Here is a 25,937-nt window from a genome sequence, read left to right on the forward strand (position 1 = left end):
ACAATCACTATCACAACCCAGGCAGAAAAAATCTGTACAAGAATGAGTGTTAGCTCTTCTTCTCTTTTAAGGATTCTGAGAAAGGAAAGTCTAACTTGCTTCCATATTACATTAAATTATTAGGGTGCATTTACCTGCAAGCAGAATGTTGCCACCCTCTCCCCCTCTCTCACCTTTATATATTCTCTCATTTCCCCACCTCCCATAATTCACTGTTATCATTTAAATAACTCACCATCTGGTCCACGTCAATTTTGGAGGGGGACCATGAATGACTCTTTTGATGAATTTTATTTCCGTTAGTTCGCTGTGTGCTAGATTGTAAGAAAATACAATATAAGAAGCTGCTGACAAGGCTTCATTTTCAATATTTATTCATTGTTTAATTTACAATGGGACAGTGCTATTCTATATTACAGCATGGCACATAAATGCCCTCTGACCTTTCTAGTTACACATCTTTATATATTTTGTCCACAAACATGCCAAGAATTACTGGGGTATACTTACGGGCATTTCCTTCTGCCATTTCAATGGCTATGATACCCAGCGACCACACATCGGCCTAAAAATTAAAAGATGATAACTATTAGATAAGAATATACATAGGGCACATGAAAGAATTCCAGTTATAGATCATTCAGATACTCCTTCTATCTATCCACCCACACCCTGATTGTCCATTCATGTAGAAAATGAAATATACTCAAAGCACCATAAAGATTAAGGATTTGGGTGAAGTTGGTTTCAAAGAAACTTATACCCTGCTCTTAGAATGAATGTTGCTCGCTCACTTCACATACCCCTCTCATAGCAGCCAAATAACTGCTTTATTTTTGCAGTTATCGGGGTATCTGTAACGAGTGAGCTACACATTGCCCGCAGTTTAATTCATATAGGGCATATATGTATTAAATAAAAGTGACAGGACAGGAGCTCTAAACTGAAAAGAAAGAGACAAGACATCACTATACCTTATTATCATATTCAACATAGTTGTCTTGACAGCATGCAAACACTTCTGGTGCCATATATGTCGCTGTTCCAGCGACGCTAATGCTTGTCTCTCCAACAGTGGCAAGGCCAAAATCAACTGAAATTATATGAAATGGTAGGCATAAGTTTTCATTTGTAAAATGCAACATTATGAAAATACAGTATCTTAATGATTTCATCCATAGACACTTCCTAAAGAAAAACTTTTTTTATGTCAGAAAACAAAACTTTATTGAAACATTTATGTTTTTGTGCCACTTACTTATCTTTATGTCTGCAGATCTGGTTAACATGAGGTTCTCGGGTTTAAGATCATGGTGGATCATTTTCAGGTCTTGTAGATGACACAGGCCCTGGGGAAATTCATAAAGCAAATGTAAAAATATAAATATCCTGAGCTAATAACATAGATTTGTTAAACAAATATCTAGAGAAGCACCTTTTAGGTTCCTATATGACATACCTGTAAAACCCCCTTGCAGATATAGGAGATCCATCTCTCTCCTAATGAATAATCCTTTTTGGTCTCCATTAAGTCATATATTGACCCACCAGCACAAAACTCCATAGCAATCTAGAACACAAACACACAAAGAACATAATGCAGATATTTCTGTGTTGCCTACAATTCACTTGGAATGCCTAGAGAAAGATGGATGGCATATTGGATTTATTGCCTTCCAGATATTATACAGGTATGGGATCCCTTATCTGGAAATTACAGAAAGATAGACTCCATTATAAGCAAATAATTCTAGTTTTAAAAAATGATTTCCTTTTTCTCTGTAATAATAAAACAGTACCTTGTACTTGATCCCAACTAAGATATAATTAATCTTTATTGGAGGCAAAACAACCCTACTGTTATCTCCTAGCAATATACATACTTGGCATGTTTGGAGCATGGTTTAACCAGTATCTGAATAAACACTTTCTTACCCATAATCCTTCATTTTGCGAATTCCTCACATTGGGCTTTTGGTAGAAAGCCCCATGGAAGGTGATGATATTTTCGTGGCCTGAAACTTTCTCAAGGATTTCTAATTCATTTCTGATTATTTCTTCATTCTAGTTTCAAAGAAAACAAACCAAGTTACAAAGAAACATAGGTACTTAGTTATGGACATTTACAGTGTATTAATATTACTATACGAGAACTGCATTTCTAAATTAGCAGCCTCTCTCCATACAGAACTGTGATTGGCCCATAATATGCGAGTGGCAGCTAATATTCAGTTAGCAAGTTCTCCTATTACTGATTATAATAATGTAGGTGTAACAAAAGGGCTTTTCCAGAAATGTTTATTATTATCTAGATATACTAATAGTAATGAAAACACATTACCTCCAGGTCTTTTATTATTTTTATGGCCACTTGTCTGTTTTTGATCTGATGCCAACCCTGTAACACAAATAGAGAAAGGGTGATGATGTGGATATGGAGAAGTTATCGGAAGCTTCAGTAACAAGAAAAACACAGAGAAGATGGTGAGAATGACCAATTTGCAGAATTATGCAATTACCCAAAAGCATTGAAACAAAATTTTAATATCGGATATTTAATATCTCACCTTATGAACCACGCCAAAGCCACCTTCTCCGATAGCCTTTCCTAGTTTTAAGATTCTTTCGGGTTCCTTAAAGAATAATGAAAACATGACATCATGAAATGAATATAATACAGTTGGGCTAATAACCCTTTGTACATCAGAGAAGCAAAGCTGGCGTAGTGGAAACAGGGAAATGCTGTATTGGGGAGAAGGCTGAAGGGTGCTATCAGGGCAGGAACTAGAGATAGGCAAGGCGGCAACTAGGGTGCAACTTGCCGAGGGTTTCTGTTTAAAGGAAAACAATTGCACTGTTCCTTTAGCTCCTTGATTCTGCATGGAGCATTGGGGATTGGGGTGGCTAGCGCAAGTTGCTGCAGCAAAGGACCCAGTTGGGAGGGGGAGGCTGAATGGTTTTTGGCAGCAGAGCCAGCAGCAGAGGGGCTGCCTTGGGCACCGAAATCTTACAGCCCACCTCTGGGTGCTATAATAAAGTAAAACCATGAAAATTGGGCTTTTGCATCTGTTGCAAAATACAGTTGTACAACTTCTGCTTACCGGGTATTTCTCTTGAAAGTGATAAGTATCATTCTCCTGGGGAAGAGAAAAACGTTTTATTAAAACGCAGAAATTATTATTTTAAAAAAACAAGGAAAGGTGAATCCACTCAGGGAGGAATATATTAGGTACATTGCAAGAAATGACAATATCTATTTAATTAAAACAATGGGCAATTCATTCACTTCGAAAAAGGGACAATACTGCTTATTTAAATGTATATTGCTAAATAGATTTATTGAGAACTTTCTGCTCAAACCTTATTGGAGACTTGGAGGCTTTCTTCATTATTTTTGATGTCCACATCCAAGTTTTGGTGCTGGCAGATACCAACACTAGATTCCTTTGGTATTTCCTGGTTAAGAGGGATACAATTTATTAATTAAACTGAAACCATTAGCTTTAGGGAAAACCAAACCCTTTTGAACACATTGGGACCAAAGCACAAACCACCCTTTCCAACTATATCACCTAAATGCCTTTGTGAGCCCCCCATACCTACAAACAAAACTCAAAGCTGCTCAGCAGGGTGGGTAGTCTTTATATTTAGCTTTGTCCTTTCTCTTAAAACCATCACTACTCTGATTGCTGAGCATATTAACATATGCACACTAAAGGGCAATCTGGCAATGAGTTCTGTTAAGGCTCAGCTACCCCGCTATGTAATTTTGCATTTTGTAATTAGTGATGGAAGAATGGGGGCCTTCAAATGATTTTGGCCGATGCAGTAGGATGGGAGGGGCTAGACAGGGGCCAAATATGTTGAAAAAGGTTTAATTCTCCTTAAACAATATTCTTTTGAGAGCTCCTGAGAGAACATTTGTTAACAATCTAGTTGTAATGCTTAAACATTTTATTGAGTTACCTCTCCGATCTCTTGGGGAGGTTCCTCACATACTGCGATGGTTTCCTGGTGAAGAGAAAATATTATTTTAGAATATCAACCCAGCAGTGAACATGATAAAATAAAATACATCTTTTTGAATTATCATTTTCAACTAATAATTGATATGGAACATTTGCCAAAAGGTGGGGTTCATATTGTCTAAAAAAAATTTTGGTATTTTTATCTTTATTCACTTTCTGTTGTATTAATAATATTCTTTGCTGGTTACCTCTCCGATCTCTTGGGGAGGTTCCTCACGCACTGCCGTGGTTTCCTGGTGAAAAGAAAATATTATTTTAGAAATAAAATTAATCCTTTTCAATTATCATTTTCAACTGATAATTGATATGGAACAGTTGCCAAAAGGTAGAGCATATTGTCTAAAAATATCTATTGGTACAGTATTTTTATCTTTATTCACTTTCTGTTGTGTGAATAAAATGGTTTTCCTGGTGGAGAGAAGATATTATTTTAGAAAATCAACCCAGCAGTGAACATGATAAAATAATTGAATTATGATTTTCAACTGCATGACTGCAGTTATCCACAACAACCAATCAGATCTCTGCTTTGTAGAAAACTGACACGCATTTATATGAAACAATTGCCAAAAGGTAGGGTTTATATTATCTATTGGAATTTTTATAGCTTGTAAAATGAATATTCGGTGTGTTTTGTTAATAAAATTATTTGCTGGTTACCTCTCCGATCTCTTGGGGAGGTTCCTCGCACACTGCGATGGTTTCCTGGTGAAGAGAAAATATTATTTTAGAAGATCAACCCAGCAGTGAACATGATAAAATAAAACAATTGAATTATCGTTTTCAACTGCATGACTGCAGTTGGGGAATATCAAACCTCCCAGATCGACACCTGGCGGATTTTCGGCCAGATATACATTGGGGAGGCCCATTGGGTGGCCACATACATGGGCTGATAAGCTGCCGAATCTGTCTAAAGGACTAGAATCTTCAGCTTAAACCTTTCCATGTATGGCCACCTTAACAACCCCTCGTGCCATTGCTTAAGAAGAAAGAAACTATGCTAATGAGCGTAATAATGATCAGGAACAATGTCCCTTGGCCTATTAACAGTGAATTATACCAACTCCTCTTCTCCTTACCAGGCAGATTTTATCTGTGGTCTTCTCTAGTTGAGCCTGGTTAAGATAAAAAGGTGGGGTTATTTTATAGAATTAAAGGCCTATTATCCAACAACATTAATACAAGACAAGTTATCTCTATAGATCAGTAAATGTATAGTTTTGGAGTAGATATAATTAATGTGTATAAATAAATGCACGGTCAGTATAGAGATTTATTCTATTAATGCAAAGGAGAGGGGATTAGCTAGAGCCAGGAGAGGAAAGGAGATATAATGATCAACAAAGAAAATGATTTTAAATAAGCAGTTAATATGATATTGAGTATCATAAATATCAATATGAATTGGATCTATGTTTTACTACATCAGTAGCTATGAAGAATAAATAACAGGGTTTGAATTGTATAAAGAGAAAATGTGTGTTTTTACACAGTAGGTTACCAGTACTTCTCTGCTTACCACAATAATTTCATCAGTTGTTGAAACTGGTTGATTCTAGCAAAGGGAGAAACAGAAGTTTTATTATAAAAAGAAATGAGCAAATAGACAAACTGGAATTCATTTAATAACATAAATCAATCTTGTCTCAATACCTTTATAGAACTTTAATTTGTAAAATAACAGAATCAGAATGTATAGCAAATATTTGGTTTTTAGTTTAATTTTCATTTAACCATACTGAATGTCTTCTCTAAATATTTCTTTGCTTTGGTGCCATATTGCCCTCTGCAACTAATGCATTCTATCGACTGCCACAGCCGATCATCATCGACTAACTGCCCCTATACTGAATAATGTAGCGAGGATAACATTTGATTTGGGCTGTTTTCTTGGTTTGGATCAATATAAACTTTTATTTTTTCAAACAAAAAAGAAAACAGTGTTTACCACAATAACTGTTTCAGTTTGTTCATCTGGTTGTTTCTAGCAAAGGGAGAAACAAAAGTTTTATTAGAAAAAGAAATGAGGAAATAAACAAATTGAAATTCATTCAATCATATAAATCAAACTTGCCTCTAAATATATCTATAGACAGCACTGTCATTTTAAAAATAAGAAAATCAGAATTTATACAAAATATCTGGAGTTTAATTTTCATTTCACCATTGTATATAAGGACTTAGTCCGTTTTGTCTTCTCTGAATAATTGTTTCCATGTAGAAGAAATTGTGGTGCCATATTGCGCTTAGCAACTAATACATTGCCCTTAACTGTTAGTGCTGATTGGAGATTTAGTCAATGTTCAGGTTGTTTTTAGCCAAATTTAAACTTGGGGATGCCAGTGTATTCATCTTTGAGGACAAGGATCATTTTTCTTGGAAAAAAATCTAAATCCCTAGCATGTTTATGCAAAAACTGAGATCAGAAAAACTCAATTGCATTAAGTAGTGATGAGCTCATTTTTTTCGCCAGGCATGGATTCGCAACAACTTTCCTCATTTTGGCATTGCCAAATTGTTTTGCGAAACGTCCGCGAAAATCCGCGCGGAATAATTTGCCGCGCATCAAAAAAAGTTGCAGTCGTGTCAAATTGGACGCGATTGCATAAAAATTGTGTGCGGTTGCGTCAAATGGGCGTGGGCGACAAAAAAAAACGCGTGACAAATGTGTTTTGTGGATTTTCCCCCGTTTCGCGAATTTTCTTGTCGTTTCGCAAATTTTATGCCAAATCGAAACGGGACAGATTCGCTCCTCACTAGCATTAAGTCAAGGGAAAAAAACATCATCGCTATGAAAACCATCTTGTCCATTAATGTACAATAAGTCTGTAAAAAACTGACTGTTTTCCCATTGACTTCTATAAAAGCTTGCTAGGTTTTAGTTTACAAATACAGGTATGGGATCCCTTATCTGGAAACTCGTTATCCAGAAAGCTCCGAATTACAGAAAGCCCATCTCCCATAGACTCCATTTTAATCAAATAATTCAGAATTTTAAAACGGATTTCCTTTTTCTTTATAATAATAAAACAGTACCTTATTATTGATCCCAACTAAGATATAATTACCCCTTATTGGGTGCAAAACAGCCCTATTGGGTTTATTTAATGTTTTATTGATTTTTAGTAGACTTAAGGTATGGAGATCCAAATTAGGGAAAGACCCCTTATCCGGAATACCCTTGGTCCCAAGCATTCTGGATAATGGATCCTATACCTGTATTTTCATTTAAATTTTCTGTTTCAGTTTCTCAAATTGTAGAAAAATGTAATACATTTGCCCCTAAGTAGGACAGGACTTATCAGAAATGTAAATATGCAAGTAATTAGTGGAGGGTTCCTTAAGTTTTCTATTTAATGAACCTGTATAGAAATCTTTTGATGTGTAAATAACATGGTTTTAATAATATAAATGCTAAGGAAATGGAATCTATCTTGCCCAGTTCTTCTCTGCTTACCTTGATAATTTCTTGTGTAGGTTCATCTGGTAGTTTCTAGTGAAAAGAGATAAAAAAGGTTTTATCAAAAAAAGAAATGGGCAAATAGGCAAATTGTTCAATGATATAAATCAAAATCAGTTATGAGAAAACACCTAAATATATAGATACCAATATCAGTTTAAATTGTAAAAGTTAAACACTGCCATATTGCCCTATGCAGCTGATGCATTCTCCCCTGACTTCCGTACCGCAACTATTTGCAGTGGAGATGCTGTTATACTGTAGTATATAGCAATGCAAGCAGGATGACATTTACATTCAGATTTCGATGGGTAAATATTCTACAATTTTGATTTAGTTGACTCCTTGGCAATTAGCCCATAAAAATCTGAAGTCGGCTGTGATTTTTGGGGCTTATCTGAAATCTCAATATGCAACTCAGTAGTGGAAGATTTTGTAATCAGTGAAATCCCTATGTTTTGTAGGATAATATACAGATATATCCAGACACAATCTGAGCCCCTAACAATATATCACATCATATTCACTATCATATACAGTGGGAATGCCAGCTTTCCTAAGACCGATATTTAGAGATCATCATTGGGAAGCTATTCACTAAATGAAGTGGGTGATTTTACAGTAAAATAATGGAGTCCTTACCCCGCCGAAGCAAGGAAAATAGTTACAGATATACCGCCACATTCTGAAACGCTGAATTCTTTCTATGGGGACAAAAAAAACCCATCACTTTAGTAATCCTAATAATAAGGATAAGCTAGCGTTAGGGTGGGTTAATGTGAGCATGTTGACAAACCATAAAATACTTTTTTTTACATTCAACCATGCAAGGTTCTCGTAGTACCCATAACAGTATCAATGGCAAAGCCCCAAACACACACACAAAGGTGACAAGTACAACCAACTGCTATGACTTTTGAAAAAATCTGAACTAAAGAAGCTATTAGGATGAGAGGTGAAATGTTCTCAAGATTAGTCTGCAAGTCCAGTTGCTTTAGACTTAACCCAAATACATACACGGTTGGAGTACAAAGTACTGTTTTTTTATATGGGATACAGTATTTTTGGATAATGGGTTTGCAGATAAGTGATCCCATACTCCAGCATATAGGGAATGTCACAATTATTGTATGCAGAGCCAAATACACCCTCCCCCTTTAAAATCACATTTAATGCAATTCTATATATCCTATCATATTCACAACAGCAGTAGCAGTTGCTAAACCCACGCAGTACCAGTATTAAAATGATTATTTTTGCTAATTTAGTGAATATTTAGTGCTTTAGTGATGAGTGGTGAATTTTTTCACCAGGCAAGGATTTGTAGCGAAAGTCCACATTTCACCGTTGGCAATTTTTTTCACTAAACTGTGGCAAAAATTTGCCAAGACAAAAATGCCCGTTGACTTTAATGTGTTTGGAGTAAGTAAAAAAAAAAAGTTGAGTGTAAAAAATGTCGTCTGCATAACATTTGTCACAAATAAAATTTGTCATCTATTGACTTAAATGCTTTCACCATTTGCGGATTTTTCTGCAGTTAAGGGTATTTTTCCCCAAAGCAAAATGGGACAGATTTGCTTATCACTACCACTCACCTCAGTCTCCTAAGAAAGAATGAGCCAATCTGGGCTGCTGTTTGGATAATTTGACTCTACGCATTGTGACATCACAGCAGCATCACATGGCCAGGCTAAGGCCATTGGCTATTAGGGAGTCTCTATGCACACTATCAGCTTACAGGGGGCTTTATTTGCTAATAAATCTTGTTTTTATTCAACCAAAACTTGCCCCAAGTCAGAAATTCAAAAATAACTCCCTGGTTTGGGGACACTGAGAGCAACATCCAAGGGGTTGGGGAGCAACATGTTGCTCACGAGCCAGTAGTTGGGGATCACTACTCTATGGGATACAGTATTTTTGGCTAATGGGTTTGCAGATAAGTGATCCCATACTCCAGCATATAGGGAATGTCACAATTATTGTATGCAGAGCCAAATACACCCTCCCCCTTTAAAATCACATTTAATGCAATTCTATATATCCTATCATATTCACAACAGCAGTAGCAGTTGCTAAACCCACGCAGTACCTGTATTAAAATGATTATTTTTGCTAATTTAGTGAATATTTACTGATTTAGTGAGGAGTGAATTTTTTCACTAAGCATGTTGAAACATTGCAATGTTGGCAAATTCTTTCACTAAACTGTGGCAAAAATTTGCCAAGACAAAAATGCCCGTTGACTTTAATGTGTTTGGAGTAAGTAAAAAAAGTTGAGTGTAAAAAATGTCGTCTGCATAACATTTGTCACACATAAAATTTGTCATCTATTGACTTAAATGCTTTCGCCATTTGCGGATTTTTCTGCAGTTTAGGGGGGTTTTCCCCAAAGCAAAATGGGACAGATTTGCTTATCACTACCACTCACCTCAGTCTCCTAAGAAAGAATGAGCCAATCTGGGCTGCTGTTTGGATACTTTGACTCTGAGCATTGTGACATCACAGCAGCATCACATGGCCAAGCTAAGGGGGGGGATGGGGGGTAGCAGATCTGCTGCTGATTAAAAAACATTTATAAAAACTGCCACAGTTTAGCTGTTGATTTCAAATAGGATCCCATACTCCAGCATATAGGGAATGTCACAGTTATTGTATGCAGAGCCAAATACACCCTCCCCCTTTAAAATGACATTTAATGCAATTCTATATATCCTATCATATTCACAACAGCAGTAGCAGTTGCTAAACCCACGCAGTACCAGTATTAAAATGATTATTTTTGCTTATTTAGTGAATATTTAGTACTTTAGTGATGAGTGGTGAATTTTTTCACCAGGCAAGGATTTGTAGCGAAAGTCCACATTTCACCGTTGGCAATTTTTTTCACTAAACTGTGGCAAAAATTTGCCAAGACAAATATGCTTGCCAAGACAAAAATGCCCGTTGACTTTAATGTGTTTGGAGTAAGTAAAAAAAAAAAGTTGAGTGTAAAAAATGTCGTCTGCATAACATTTGTCACACATAAAATTTGTCATCTATTGACTTAAATGCTTTCGCCATTTGCGGATTTTTCTGCAGTTTAGGGTATTTTTCCCCAAAGCAAAATGGGACAGATTTGCTTATCAGTACCACTCACCTCAGTCTCCTAAGAAAGAATGAGCCAATCTGGGCTGCTGTTTGGATACTTTGACTCTGCGCATTGTGACATCACAGCAGCATCACATGGCCAAGCTAAGGGGGGGGATGGGGGTTAGCAGATCTGCTGCTGATTAAAAAAACATTTATAAGAACTGCCACAGTTTAGCTGTTGATTTCAAATAGGACAATGTGATAATGGCTGGGTTTTTATTATGAACCCACTCTCTGGTTTACAATGTCCCAATGATTTGCATGGATCTTGTTTTGTACAGGGAATACTGACATTATTATTATTATTGCAGGTTTTTATAATATAATAATGTATTCCACATCAGTGTGCAGTAGAAAGTTATATACATGTTACATGCCAAACTAGTAATAAAGGCGGCCTTGCTCATTACATTTGTTTTGGTTACATTTGAAGTACAACTGCTTTTATAGGTTCTCTTTAATGATAAGCAAAATGTTTCACCAGACATGGATTTATGGTGAATTTCTGCATTTTGCCATTGTTTCATGAAACGGGTGCAAAAATTCACTGTGGAAAAATTTGCAGCACTACAAAAATAATGACGCACGTCAAAAAAAAAGTATTTTTTTTTGTGTGACAATTTTTTTGATGCAAGCAACAATTTTAGTTTTTTACATCATTTACCATGTTTCGTGAATTTTTCTTGGTTTTCAAAGTTTCGCTAATTTTTCAGCGTAACGGGACAGATTCGCTCATCATCGCTAGTTCTCTGAGTTACTAGGCAATTGATACAGAAATTGGGCGTGATGCCTTTGCCCTTTTTATGTTCTCACAAGCATAGAGAAAAATGCCCAATTAGTGTAGCGCCCAGCAGACTAGGGTTCCCATGGAAAGGCTGGAAGGCACCCTGCCAACAGCACAACCCGGTATCCTGGTCACATTGTATAATATTAGTGCAGGGGTCTTGTGCCAATTCATAAGTGGGTGCCCTGTAATTTGCCCCCCTCCTAGTTTTGAATAGGACAGCCTGTTTTCCCTGGTGTTTTCCAGGACAAAAACTTTCATTTCTTTCTGTGCATCCCCTTCCAACATGTTCATCCCCCAAAAAACCATATATTGGGTAACTGTAGGGCCAATTCACTAAAGTGCGTTAAAATGTGCGTTAAACAGTAGCCGCATATAAATAGTAGTATATAAATAGTAGCCTCATATAAATAGTCGTGCAAATAAACGCACGCCATATTAGCCATACATGCCAATACTTGCTGAAATTCACTGTACTGAAAATGCCCATTTCCCTGCAAACTGGCAGCTGCATCACTCTAGGGCCAACACAGACTTGAATAAATACCACTGCAAAGTCCATATTGTGTTGCCAAAAGCTCATTACTTTTCTATAATTACCGCCTGGCCCAAGTAGGTGTTAATTTTCGCATTGACTAATGCGATATTTAGCGCATCCAAGTGTTTGTGAATCATGCGTTAGTGTTATTTCGGCGCGCGAATTAACGCATGTGTTTGCGCGCAAATTAACGCATGCGATGTGCGACAACGCACGCGGTAATACTGTAGTGAATCGCGCTTTAATTTTAAAAATTTCAAAAAAGCGTGTGATAAAAATTAACGCACTTTAGTGAATCAGCCCTTATGTCTTTCTACTCCAAACTGCCATACTGCAAAGCTTTGCTATTGTTAGCAGTATTATGGCATTTTTGAAAATCATCTAAGTTTGTAATTGTTAAAAGTAAGAAAATAATCATCCTAATTATGACTGGCAGATAGTAATGAGCAAATTTTTTCACCAGACATAGATTTTTTTCGAAACAAAAAAAACAAAATTTTCTGCAACAAATATTTTGGCGAATGAGAAAAAAAAAGTTGTGACCATGACAAAAAAGCCACGATCGCGTAAAAAAAAAATGTTATTGCGTCAAAATAATCATGTGTGTCAAAAAAGCGCAGTTTTAATAATTTTTTAGTGAAACGGGTAAAGTCGCTCCTAACTACTGCCAGAGGTTTACTGAATACTTGCCTTAGCCTGGCTGTCAGGGGATGCTGGGACAAAGTTGAAGGGCAACTAAGTGATGGGCAGAAAATGTAATGTATTCCTAATAGCAAGTTTGTCCTCCCAAAATGAAGCAGCTGAGGTGTACAGCAAGGAGATGTTAAAATAAGACATATTACTGGGGTACCTGAAGCCCAACAGAGAGGCAGATCTCAAGGGCTTTTGTGGAACTGCAACTCTCAGTGTGGATTATTCTTTGGTTAGATTGCTATATAAAATTTAAATAATTATAAATGCACAAGAAAAACTCTAAAGGTGAGTTGTCTATGGAGCATAACAAACAAATTACATGGTGACAAAAGAGGGAGCAGAGGGGCTGGGAATGATCGGTGAGGGAGCAGGGGGTGCTGGGAACAATCGGTGAGGGAGCAGGGGGTGCTGGGCAGGGCCGGATTTGTGGAGAGGCCACAAAGGCCCGGGCCTAGGGCGGCACAAGAAAATTTTTAAATTTGGCTCCCATACGGAGCAGTCGGGACCTCTCCCCACTGCTCCGTATGGGAGTTTAAAGGAGCGTATGCGCACTCACGGGTGCGGGGGGGGGTTGTTGCGCCCTGTTGCCCTGGTGCTGGGAATGATCGGTGAGGGAGCAGGGGGCTGGGAAGGGACAGAGAGAAAAGATCAGAATCAGATCAGTGAATCAGCCTCCTGTCAGTGAGTTATAACATCTATTCTCCGCAACTCCCCAGGTTGGGGATCCCTGTAGTAAGGCCTTGAGCATTGCCCACCCGTGTTTAGCCTTCCAAAGCACTGTCTGCATTACTAAAGTACAGATCTGTGTAGCTGTAATCCCTCCTTGTCTGTGATGCAGACAGTGGAGGGAAGAATCTGCAGTTTAAAATTACACAGGCAGCACAAGGATCCCCTAAACCTGATGTTTTAAAAAAACTGGATACCTGCACTCCCACTGGCTAGATCAGGTACCTTTTTGCTTAATGGCAGACACAGGGAGATTTTCCAGCATTTGATCCTTCATATTAGATTGTTTTAGGATAAAAGACCATTCATCTGGGAAAAATGTATTCAGGACAGTAGCAACCAACCATGAAAAAGGGTGTGTTTATGTAAAGAGGTATGTGGATGTGATCACGCCCACTGTTTTTGTCCCTCTTTCTAATTTTCAAATGTTGGGAGGTATGCTTTAGGATCCTTAGCAGGAAATAGTGGGACAGAAATAGCATTTGTTGTAAACTCCCTTCACAAAGGCCTATGGGTGAATATGTATTTTTCCCTGTCGGCATTATTTGATTTACTTTGTTGTCATGTCTCCAGCATAGCGTCCATCGTTTGTCCTTTATTGTTGCTCATTAGCAGTGACCTCCCTCTGCTGGCTGTTTGCTGTAAATGCAGGTATTCATTTTCTGTGGAGCCTCCCACCCTTTAGAACAGGAGTCCCCAACCTTTCTTACTAGTGTGCCACAGTCAAATGTAAAAAGTTCATGGAGGTGCCAAATAAAGGCTGTGATTGGCTATTAGGGGCCTCTATGCACACTATCAGCTTACAGGGGGCTTTATTTGGTAGGAAATCTTGTTTTTATTCAACCAAAACTTGCCCCCAAGTCAGGAATTCAAAAATAACTACCTGGTTTGGAAGCACTGAGAGCAACATCCAAGGGGTTGGGGGGCAACATGTTGCCCCCGAGCCACTGGTTGGGGATCACTGCTTTAGAACCACCATACTCCTAGCATGTGCCCCCGTAATACAGTGCATTGTGGGAGTCCAGACTCCATTTTGTAGCCCATGCTGTGGGAGAAGCACACAACATCCATCTTCTCCCCCATGGTAGCATCGCTGGTAAGCATCATGGACATAAACCTGCACTGAGCCACCATTAAGCTGCCAGCACCTCAGAGACACTGTGGCATATAATTTGATACAGCATTGATGCAAACCTCCCAACATTTGAAAAATGAAAAGAGGGAGCAAAATTTTTGGCCACGCCCACTTTTGTGGCCACACCCTAATTACCACGCCCCTTTCCCCCCCAAAAATACTCCTTTTATATAGATGAAATGGCAGGATCAGACGCAAAATGTGCTATCGCTGCCGCTCCCACTCTCCCACACCCAGATGCTCAGCCTTCTTATGCTGCTCTGCAACTTGAGAGCAGGTCTGCACTGGCTTGGTAAGAGAGGCCTCGAATAACAGGATGTATCTAAACCATGTGGGCAAACCCACATTCTGGTGGTCCATGCCAGTAAGGAAAGGCTTGGCTGACACAAAGGCTTTGGATTTGATATTAGAAGATGGTAAAGTGATTAGCAAAGTGGCAGCATTTTAAATTCCGTTGGTCATTCCCCGGTGAACATAGTGGGAAATCAATTAAGAGAGCAGTAGAAGAAGCCGGAGCGTGCGGCTATAGCCAGCGCATCCCGCTGTGCTTGATAGTTCAAAGAATGTCCCGCGGGACATTCATTGAACTATCCGGGACAGCGGGATGCGCTTTAAAAACGGGGACTGTCCCGCGGAAAGCGGGACAGTTGGGAGGTATGTTGATGTGTTTATGTTGCAGCTGTTTTCTGTGTTAGTATATCTGCCATATACTCATTGTGTTTTATTTCATTTGCATTACAGTTTCACCTCTCATTTCCCACAATCACCCAGTTAAGTTCAACAGATTTCACCCTTGGTCTCTTTATTGGGAAGGTTTAGCTGTACTGTATGTCGAGCTACACACTACCTCAGGGTAACACGTTTTGAGGACAGAACATTGTAAATAATTAGTGCTGCTCTGGACCATTTAAGAAATTCCAGTTGTTTGGGATATATATATATATACATGGCTTACATCTCCAGTTCATGCCACTTTCTGTTTTGTAGCTCCAGAAGATCTAGGTCGCCATGAAGGCATCACAAGTTATTGCAGTGTCCCTGCTATTGCTGCTACTGAGCGCAGGTCAGTGCTAATGAAACTTACCACCAGGTGGCCCCACTTGAGTGAGTTTGAATCCCTGAACTCTTTAGCATGGCTCAGAGCAAATGGAGTTAAGACTGCAGATATTACATACAAATGACAGGGCTCTCTTTAAAGAAGAAGAAGGGCTTTTTCCCTTGCAGGGCTATAATACATTTATGAGAAAGGAACTAATGCCGTGAAACCATATTACAACATCTTTTCTGATAAGCTGTACCACTGGTGGGACGCACAGTGACCACTGGCCGATGTGAAGTCAACAATGGAAAAAGGGTCTCTCTGTGTCAGTTGCTGGGTTTTATTATTTAGTTATGGAAATAAAGAAGCCTGTCTACTGTGGTGATTGGACCTACTGAAGGGCTGCAATTTATACACTCACAATGCTCTGTCCAGCATGTTTTAATTACTCAACTATTTAAACATTTCCACTGCAATTTAAGTCATCTGTAAGAATATCAGTGTTACCCTTTGGCCTGCAAGCCAATCCCTGTGTAAAGACAAATGATTGTTTCTGACTGTATGTTTGCATGTTTAAGCCTTTTCATATATATGCAGCGTGTATCATCTGAACCCTGTTATTGCCTACATTTGTTATATACTTTAGCCCCAGTATGTATTCTGTTCAAACACTACCAGGAAAGCATATTTCACACACTTTCAAGTATGATTTTAGCTTCTCCATATACCATTTCCTCATGTCATAGTTTTTTTTTTTAAATGACAAGGTGGCAGGGTTTACAAATATTTCCAGAAAAAGGAACTTGTTAATCCCCCACTCTGACTCCTCCTGTCACCGGTTGTGCAGACTGACAGGAGTAGATGGCAATTTGCGTTTACCTTTCCCATACAGGAGTGCTGGAATGCTGTGGTCCCACATACAGTAGCTGATGTTGTGGTATCATCCAAAAACAAGAGTGACAAATGAAACTCAACGTGGCCATACACGCTAAGATCCAAGGTCGCCGCAGATCTTCTCCCGATATCCCCAACTACGGGTGGGCGATATCGGGCTAATTCGGTTGAATTAGAATGACGGGTATAAACGTCCATCAGTTCGGGGACCACATTAACAAGTGGATGTGGTCCCTGATCCGACTAAACCTGCCGATTGAGATCTGGCTGATTTCAAGCCAGATGTCGGTCAGGCAGGCCTGTCGTTAGTTCTAGTGATTTTGCTTCGGCGAAAAATTTGTGAATCTTTCAAAAGTTCCGCGAAACGGCAATTTTTGGACGTGCGGCGAATTTTTCCGCGCAAGTTTTTTCATCCATTTCGCGAAACAATCCGTCAATGGCGAAATGCGGAAATTTGCAGCGAATCCATGCCTGGTGAAACATTTCGCCCATCACTAGTTAGTTCCCATATACGGGTCGATAAGCTGTCAAATCGATCTAAGGGACTGATATCGGCAGCTATAATCGGACCGTGTATGGGGACATTCAGCCATGGATTTAAAAGATTCAGAAAGAGATGATTAGGAGAGAGTTGGGCAGCAGTAACAATGCATTAGTGCTGTGAATATATGTAGGCTAAGTTGGGCCAAAGCTACTCTTCCATGTAGTGTTTTTTCCACTAGTAAACATTGGCATCAAATGGATCCACTCATCGATGGGCAAAGGGGGCTAATTTCAGAAAGGAGAAAGTAAGCCTGAATTACAAAAACCTCCCAATATGTTGGTTATTCTCTTGAAACACTGTTTTAGACTTTCTTTGTGAGCTCTGCCATATAGAATAATGTCAGTGCACCTGTTCATGCTTGTATATAATAATGATATATTGTTTCACAAAGCTTTACAATGTAAAAGTAAAGGTATATATCAATAGAAATGTATTTTGCTTGTTTTTTTTAATTTTTTTATTTTTCTTTATTAAAACCTAAATGATAGAGGGTAAATAGATAGCAAACAAAGGGGAAGTTGTGCTCACCACTAAATTTCTAAACCATTAGGCGAGGGGGGGGCGGGAGAAATGAGGTTGTGACCACAAAATACATATAGACAGCAACAAGAGTTCCTCTGCACTCACCCATTATCAATATATATATATATATATATATATATATATATATATATATATAGGGCATTAAGACTTTCTGTGCACTAAGAAATGTTCAGACAATTTGCAATTGGTTTTCATTTTTTGTGCTTTTTCAGTTATTTAGCTTTTTGTTCAGTAGCTCTGCTGTTTGGAAATTTAGCAGGTATCTTGTTGCTATGGTCTTCTTTACCATAGCAACCGGGCAGTTGGTTGAATGGGAGACTGGAATAGGAATAGGAGGGGGACTAAGTAGAAAGATAAGTCATATAAAGTAATAATAATAGAATTGTAGGATCACAGAGCAATAGTGACCCCCATTTAAAAACTATAACAAATAAACAATAAAGACCAATTGCAAAGTTGCTAGGAATAGGGCATTCTATAACGTACTAAAAGTTAATTTAAAGTTGAACCACTTATTTAATGTCCTATATATGTTGATAATAAGTGCAGAGGACCTCTTGTCGCTGTCATATATATATATAGAGAGAGAGAGAAAGAAAGAGGGAGAGACAAATAGAGAGACTGACAGATAAGTAGGGCCTTATTTATGAAGAGTAGTTGTGAGCAAATCTGTCCTGTTTCGCCATAAAATTTGTGAAACTACCAGAAAATTCGCGAACTGGGCAAAAATCCGTGAAACGTCTTTGTCGCGCGACTTTTTTGTTGCCTGCTTTTTTTGTCACCCATGCCTATTTGTGACGCGCCCATGTCCAGTGGAAAATAATAGGGAGGAAACTATCAATCCAGTATATTAACTTTTTAAAACAGTCTAGTACAGGGCTGTTCAACTGGAGGCCTGTGAGCGGTATGTGGGCCTCCAAAGGACTTTTATGGCCTTCAGTCGGTTCAAAGGCTCCATAAACTTTACTTTAAGACATTTAATCTGGCCATTGAACATATTGTATGAGAAATAATTGACTCAATACATGTAATAAGTTGGAATGCACTGGTCTAGTAGATACTGTGATGTAGAGGATGATAGAGGACAACCGAGAGAAAGAAATACACTTGGTCTTAGGGTTAAACTCCATGGCTAAACTTGATCTGATTTTGTGGGTCATATTTTATCTGATCTTGTCATGCAACAGCACAAGATCTTGTAGGATTCTACAAAATCTGATATCAACAGTTGGATGGTGTGTTTTGTTCCTGCATCTCCATCCAACAAGTCAAAAGAATACTGTCATGGAAAAACATTTTTTTCCCCAAACACATAAATTAATAGAGCTTCTCCAGCAGAATCCTGCATTTTAATCTATTTTTTAGAAGCACAAACAGATTTTTTTTATATTTAATTTTGAAATTTCACATGGGGCTAGCCATATTCTTCATTTCCCAGGGTGACCTGTGCTTTGATAACTTTACTGCTGAGCTGCAAGTTGGAGTGATATCCCCCCCTCCCAGCAGCCAATCAGCAGAACAATGGGAAGGGAGCAAGATAGCAGCTCCCAGTAGGTATCAGAATAGCACTCAATAGTAAGAAATCCAAGTCCGGCTTGGGACTCAGTTACATGGGAGTAGGAGAAACAATAGGTTAGCTGAAAGCAGTTCTAATGTGTAGCGCTGGCTCCTTCTGAAAGCTCAGACTAACGCACAATGCACTGAGATGGCGCCTACACACCAATATTACAGTTAAAAAAATGCATTTGTTTGTTCATTATATGAATTTTTAGAGAAAAAAACACAACAATCGTATACTGCCAAAAACACGTACATAAATTTCGAAAAAAAGAAACAAATCTTTTCTAACTTTTCTCAAAAAACCTTAGTAAATGGGCCCCTGTATGCCATTAGAATAAGTTCCCCAAGTGCAGCTCCCCATCTGACGAGTGATAAGTGAAATTTTTTGCCCGGCAAGGATTGCTTGAGAAATTCCGCATTTTCAAAACGCTTGCAAAAAATTTGGCATAACAAAACTTCACTGATGCGGTTGCGTCATAAAAAGTTGTAACCTTGGCAAATCAAAAAAGTCATTCAGTAGCCGCATTTTGGGAATTTTTCAGCAGTTTTAAAGGTTTTTCAGCAGTTTTGGCAAACTGAAATGGGACAGATTTGCTCATCACTATATCTGACTTTTGTTACCCTTGTTATTGGCTTAATGGTATTAGCTATTAAAGGAACTAGTGGCACAAATAGTATTGATATGTTGGCTGGAAAAAAACACTCACCTACTGTGACTAATTAGACCCACGTTCATGACCTGAGAACTCACAGGTGTCTGGAGAAGGTCCATGAGAAGAACTAAATCTGCTCTTTATTTAATGATAACCAACTTATAAAGGAGTTCCCTTCTCTGGACAACTGTCCCTTCGATTCAGTCCAGCTACAGACTGACAACCATAGAAAACTCACCATGATGCCTCTCTGGATACTACTGTTCCTGGCAGTTGCTGGTAAGAATATGTAGAAATCCATGCATGGATGGGACATCCAAACTGGAGGGGAAAGCTTTCCTGGGGGGGCTTGGAACAGAGGCAAGAGGGCTCATAGTATTGTAAGTTTGACTTTCTTAACACACCAGCTTGAAGGTCAGTTAGACATTGATATTTTCCTATGTTTTTAACATCATTGTGATGACATTATAATTAGTAGTATCAGAGTATCATTGGTCTATCCATGAAAAAGAAAACATGCTGAAATCATGTGAGGTCTACTATAGCACTATTCTGTATCCCTTTTCTCATTTTATAGGTTATATATGTATATGTTTATCTGATATATACTGTATTTAATAAAGTCTATTTTATGCCTATATTAGTAATGCAGTGCGGTAGTCTTTAGAAGATTTAGAGGCGGGGGACACAGTTAGTATGGGTCTTCTGGAACACAATGTCAAAAACCAGAAATTAAACAGTATTTTTGTGATTTTGAGTTGAGTGAGGGCCCTTGAGTCCCGGTGGGCCCCTGCTACCCGTGCAGAGGTTTTCAATATACAAACAGGCTCATTTGGAGGTATCCACAGCAGAAAATATGGGTGGCCATCTTTTAATAATAACTAGCATATATCTAAACAATGATGAGAATAACATTTGGGTTATTATTATTATTAACATTTATTTATAAAGCGCCAACATATTCCGCAGCGCTGTACAATAAGTGGGTTTCATACATTGGACATACAGAGTAACATATAAAGCAATCAATAACCGATACAAGAGGTGAAGAGGGCCCTGCCCAAAAGAGCTTACAATCTACAAGGAGAAAGGGTTGAGACACAAGGTGTGGGATTGATTACAATTTGATGACAATACAGATTAGGGATGCACCAAATTCACTTTTTTGGATTTTGCTGAACCCCTGAACTCTCATGTAAAGGATTCAGCCGAATACCGAACCAAATCTGAATGCTAATTAGTATATTCCTGCCGAAAAAGGCAGAATCTTGGCCAAATCCCGAACCGAATCCTGGATTCAGTGTATCCCTAATGAACATAAACACATATGTGACTTTGCGGGGCACTTGCAACTTGTGTGTTAGAGTCATGGACACCTAGGGTCTATTACAGTATCAATACATGAACAGTACTTGTATAGCTTGAGTAATATTGACACTAGGCTCTGGACCAGGTTGGCCTGCAGGGCTTGTAGTAGTAATTCATCAACACTAAGGGGCATATTTACTAATCCACAAACGTCTGAAAGCGTCCGAATGTTTTTTTCGTAATGATCTGTATTTTTGCAATTTTTTCCGTCGCCGTCGCGATTGTTTCTTATTTTGCACGACTTTTTCGTCGCCGGTGCGACTTTATCGTATATTTTTCGCGACTTTTTCATCGCTGTCGCAAAACATTCGGATTGGGTTTTCCGCCGTTTACTATATCGCAATACGAAAAAATCACGACGGCGACAAAATAATCACGCAACATACGATAAAGTTGCAACGGCAACTAAAAAGTTGCGCAAAATACGAAACAATTGCAACGGCGACGAAAAAAATTGCACAATTTTCGTTTCCAATCCGTTTTTTTTCCCATTCGGGATTCGGAATCGGGGATTAGTAAATGTGCCCCTAAGGGTGGAACTGTCAGTGAAAAATCCTTTCTACTCATGTTTCTACAGAATGACGTATTATTTTGTACATAAATCTGCCACTGAAATTGACAACTACCCTCAGATTCTCAGTTCAGGCCTGCTAATACAGTCCAACAACGCTGTTATTATTACTCTTATTTGCAGCTGCTGCTCCTCTGGATGATGATAAGATTGTTGGGGGATACGAGTGCACCCCTCACTCCCAGCCCTGGCAAGTTTATTTCACACAGAATAGCCAAGTCTTTTGCGGCGGATCCCTAGTCACACCAAGGTGGATTATTTCTGCTGCTCATTGCTACCGGCCGTAAGTATATCACAAAGATCTCTGTATGTGCCCAAAGACTGTCAACTGTAAGAATAGTGAAAATTCTTTAAGCCAACGAATCACTTATTTCTGTCCTCTACATTCATGTTTCTTTTTGTATTACTATTATTCCCTTAGCCCATTACATACTAATCCCACCCCTTGTAATCAAACTGTGAGCAGAAAGCAAGGGTCGAGGAATAGAAGAGACCAGACCACATTAGCAATAGATGGGAATAAATAAGAAAAAAAAAGATGGTTTAATCATTTACATAGGGCCTCAATTATGAACTGGGTATATAATCCCAGAATGCAGGATTGCCTTAATGGACCTTAATTCCAGTTCTTGAACAGCATGGCCATGAATCTTATTAATCATCAGGCAATGAAAGCTCATAGGGCACAAGTTTCCAATCTTATTAGGGATCATCAAATCTTTCATTTTCTTAAACCCTCTCTACGGATCCTATATTCTGCACTGACTGTTTCTGACTTTCATCCAGACCCAAGACCTTGGTTGCTCACCTTGGAGACCATGATCTTACAAAGGAGGAAGGAACCGAGCAGCACATCCAAGTGGAGGCCGCCTATAAGCACTCCAGCTACAAAGATGAAGCTTATGACCATGATATCATGTTGGTTAAACTAGCGAAACCTGCTCAGTATAATCAGTATGTTCAGCCCATCCCAGTGGCAAGAAGCTGCCCAAGAGAAGGGACTGAGTGCCTTGTGTCTGGCTATGGGAATCTGCGTTCAGATCATATAGGTATGGGATCCAGTATCAGGAGATCCATTACCCAGAAAGTTCCGAATTACATAAAGGCCATCTCCCATAGACTCCATTATAAGTAAATAATTCAAATTTTTAAAAATAATTTCTTTTTTCACTGAAATAATAAAACAGTACATTGTATTTAATCCCAGCTAAGATATAATGAATCCTTCTAGGAAGCAACACAATTCTATTGGTTGAATGATTTTTAAGTAGACTTAAGGTATGGGGGTTTAAATTACAGAAAGACCTCTTATCCAGAAAACCCCTGGTCCCAAGCATTCTGGATAACAGGTCCCATACCAGATAAGGTAATTAAGGGATTAGGTTCTTATTAAGAGAAAATATACCTATAGTAGTAGCTAGAAGATGATCACTGTAGTTACACATCTTCATGCAACCTTAATAATACAGTGCTACATATAGGCACTAGGTAGTGTAAAGTTTTCTTTAACCAATGGAAATAAAGATATTTTAACACATGCAGCAGAGTGCAGTATATGTAGAATAACATTATAAGCGCTTATTAGATTTGTGCCCATTGTTACATAACAGCCGACATATTTAAATTGGTTTCGTTGATCTGATTTGGATATTTACTATTTGTGTATTGTTTCTTACAGGAGAATTCCCTGACAGACTGCAATGTGTGGATGTGCCAGTCCTGTCTGACTCCAGCTGTAAAGCTTCATGTCGCGGACTGTTTACTGAGAATATGTTCTGCGCCGGCTTCTTGGAAGGCGGCAAGGATTCATGTCAGGTATGAAAATTGCAGCAACTCGCTTATTATGTGCATGTGTGTGTAGTAGGAGGGTGATTTACATTCACCTCTCCTCCTAAAAAAACTATTGCTTTCCCCAACTGGAGAGCGGGCTCTGCTAACCCACACCTCTAGTGGGGGAAACAATATAGGGGTGATAGGTGCCCTTTAGGCTGATGCCACACGTGGCATTTTTACGCTGCGTATTTTCTAATTCTCTCGGTGGCTGAAAAACGCACGATATCATCATCCATAGAAATAACTTGAAAAGACTTGAAGCAAACCACACAATGCGTAAATACGCTAGAAAACACCTTACCACGGATTTTTCAAGCATTGGCCGAAATATGCCAGTATTTGCACAGCAAGCTATTCCTATGTATACACAAAGGCAGCTGCCAGACCTAGCGGAAATACGCAGCGTTTTTTACTATTTCACACTATTAGCACCATGGAAACGGGATTTGCTACTTCACCAGTACTAGGCCGAAAAACGCCATAGTCAGGGGCTGTTTGGCTTGTTTGGCGTTTTTAGGCTGAGAAAATATGCAGCATAAAAACGCCACGTGTGGCATCAGCTTTAAATTGATATCAGACAAATACAAAGGGAAAAATGTATAACATAGGGGCCCTGTTGTGGGTAAAAATAACCAATGTAAAAATCAGTAGCGGGTAATTTTCAATACATAGAATATTATAGTTACAGTATAGGTTACAGCCAGGGACTTCCTGAGCAACTATGGGAATTATCCTCATGGGCCCCTACAGAAGAAACCACCTCGACATGATATTAATCCCCAGGCTGCTGGCACAGAAAAAGCCACTTTATTCATTTGTGCAAGTACTGGAATTATTCTCTGCTGTTTATGTTGCCTGAACACCACCAAACTCATCCAAAAATGGGCAATGGGGCAAGAAGGGACAGGAAGTACCAACGATGAGAGCCAATGGTACTAATTTTGAAATAAAAAAATTGGATCAGAGCTGGTAGCAAAGTTGTTAAACACAGATGTTTTTTAACGTGGCAATTTAAAGGCTATATGTCCTTGTTAAAATGATTTTTTTAATAATACAATGTAATATCTCTTTAATTGTAAAATAATTATTGTATATATTTCCTTTCTTTTTATTAGGTTGATTCTGGTGGCCCATTGGTTTGTAATGGAGAACTCTATGGAGTGGTCTCATGGGGATGGGGCTGTGCCCAACGCAATGCTCCAGGAGTGTACGCTAAAGTCTGTAATTATCTACGCTGGGTGCAAAACATTATAGAGAACAACTAAAAGTCATCCGACTCCTATAACACCTTGAAGTGATTGTATTGCACCCTGTATAACATGCAACAACTCCTTTGCTGTTAATGAATTACAGTTCCCAAAATCCCCTGCCAATTATATCATATATTCTGCAGTTTCCATATTATACTGTATATGCAACAGCCAACAGTGATTTAATATGTCGTTCTATGTGATAAAAGTCCACAACCATGAATAAAACAACCGAAAGCATCATTCCACATGGCTTATTACCTTTATAAAAAAAACAATCAGCAATAAAATTTGAACATGTTAAAAAACAAAAGCATCTGATTAATGTTGGGTATATGAAGAATAGAGCCTACCATCTTGTATTAGACTGATGTAAAAGTGGAAAGCATATGAAAATGAATTATATATATGATATCCTTATATCTATGTCTGATGAAGGGGTGTGTGCCCGAAATGCCACACACAAGGTTAATCCTGCTTGTACTAAGACCTGCAAATAAGCATAGCATATAACAAAACAAAAATTATTTGAGCACCATATCTAGATAGATAAATGATAGATAGATTAGATGATAGATAGATAGATAGATAGATCGATGATAGATAGATTAGATGATGATGATGATAGATAGATAGATAGATAGATAAGATGATAGATAGATAGATAGATAGATAGATAGATAGATAGATAGATAGATAGATAGATAGATAGATTAGATGATAGATAGATCCTCACTATCTGCACCATAGCAAAGACTCATTTCCAGCTTCATTATTTGGGAAGAATTCTGGAAAAGTTATGGAAGGTTCCCTTCCTTTCTATCTGAGCTGAGTGCATTTTTTCCAATTACAGTCTGGTTACATCTTAACTTAACGTCATAATTTTACCTTTTAACACCTACTATTCCCACAGATGATGCTTTAAAGGGCCAAATGTAAATGGTGCTTAGTGATGCCATCAGTTATAATCAGTACTTGTTGTTGTGTCACCTGACTCACTTAAACATGTGTATTATACTAAATAATGGACCATTTGTTGTAAAATGTGATATTAAAAGTCACCTTGGGGTCCCGTGGCCTGTATATAACCCAGTGCCGGGCCAAGGTGGCTGGGAACCCTAGGCACGGGGTGGTGAGGCCACTGGGGCTGCTAGAGGGGGGTAATGCAGTGGGGGGAAATGGCCGG

At 38.6% G+C, this 25,937-nt stretch overlaps 3 protein-coding genes and 1 long non-coding RNA gene across 4 annotated transcripts; 1 reads left to right on the top strand and 3 right to left on the bottom strand.

Moving 5' to 3' along the window:
- Positions 1 to 121: 121 nt before the first annotated feature.
- LOC116412310 (serine/threonine-protein kinase mig-15-like) lies at positions 122 to 1,718 on the bottom strand. Its single transcript, XM_031906376.1, has 5 exons — positions 1,460 to 1,718; positions 1,259 to 1,349; positions 975 to 1,093; positions 511 to 565; positions 122 to 314 (listed from the first exon to the last, which is right to left on the bottom strand). The coding sequence occupies exons 1-5, from the start codon at positions 1,562 to 1,564 to the stop codon at positions 232 to 234; spliced, it is 453 nt and encodes a 150-aa protein (XP_031762236.1). The 5' UTR covers positions 1,565 to 1,718; the 3' UTR covers positions 122 to 231.
- Positions 1,719 to 1,848: 130 nt separating this feature from the next.
- LOC116412239 lies at positions 1,849 to 4,035 on the bottom strand. Its single transcript, XM_031906012.1, has 5 exons — positions 3,967 to 4,035; positions 3,361 to 3,456; positions 2,568 to 3,137; positions 2,342 to 2,398; positions 1,849 to 2,064 (listed from the first exon to the last, which is right to left on the bottom strand). The coding sequence occupies exons 3-5, from the start codon at positions 3,045 to 3,047 to the stop codon at positions 1,861 to 1,863; spliced, it is 741 nt and encodes a 246-aa protein (XP_031761872.1). The 5' UTR covers positions 3,048 to 3,137; positions 3,361 to 3,456; positions 3,967 to 4,035; the 3' UTR covers positions 1,849 to 1,860.
- A 190-nt stretch (positions 4,036 to 4,225) lies between these two features.
- LOC116412240 lies at positions 4,226 to 6,017 on the bottom strand. The gene is made up of 5 exons (XR_004223605.1): positions 5,980 to 6,017; positions 5,551 to 5,586; positions 5,111 to 5,146; positions 4,689 to 4,733; positions 4,226 to 4,261 (listed from the first exon to the last, which is right to left on the bottom strand). It is a non-coding gene; the product is annotated as an uncharacterized LOC116412240 (long non-coding RNA).
- Positions 6,018 to 19,951: 13,934 nt separating this feature from the next.
- prss1.2 (protease, serine, 1 (trypsin 1), gene 2) lies at positions 19,952 to 25,064 on the top strand. The gene is given in 5 exon segments (NM_001011251.1): positions 19,952 to 20,008; positions 21,792 to 21,951; positions 22,455 to 22,717; positions 23,347 to 23,483; positions 24,617 to 25,064. Coding segments are annotated over 5 exon segments (750 nt in total). The 5' UTR covers positions 19,952 to 19,968; the 3' UTR covers positions 24,767 to 25,064.
- Positions 25,065 to 25,937: the final 873 nt, after the last annotated feature.

The sequence above is a fragment of the Xenopus tropicalis genome, chromosome 7 (genome assembly GCF_000004195.4).
Source record: "Xenopus tropicalis strain Nigerian chromosome 7, UCB_Xtro_10.0, whole genome shotgun sequence".
Classification (NCBI taxonomy): domain Eukaryota; kingdom Metazoa; phylum Chordata; class Amphibia; order Anura; family Pipidae; genus Xenopus; species Xenopus tropicalis.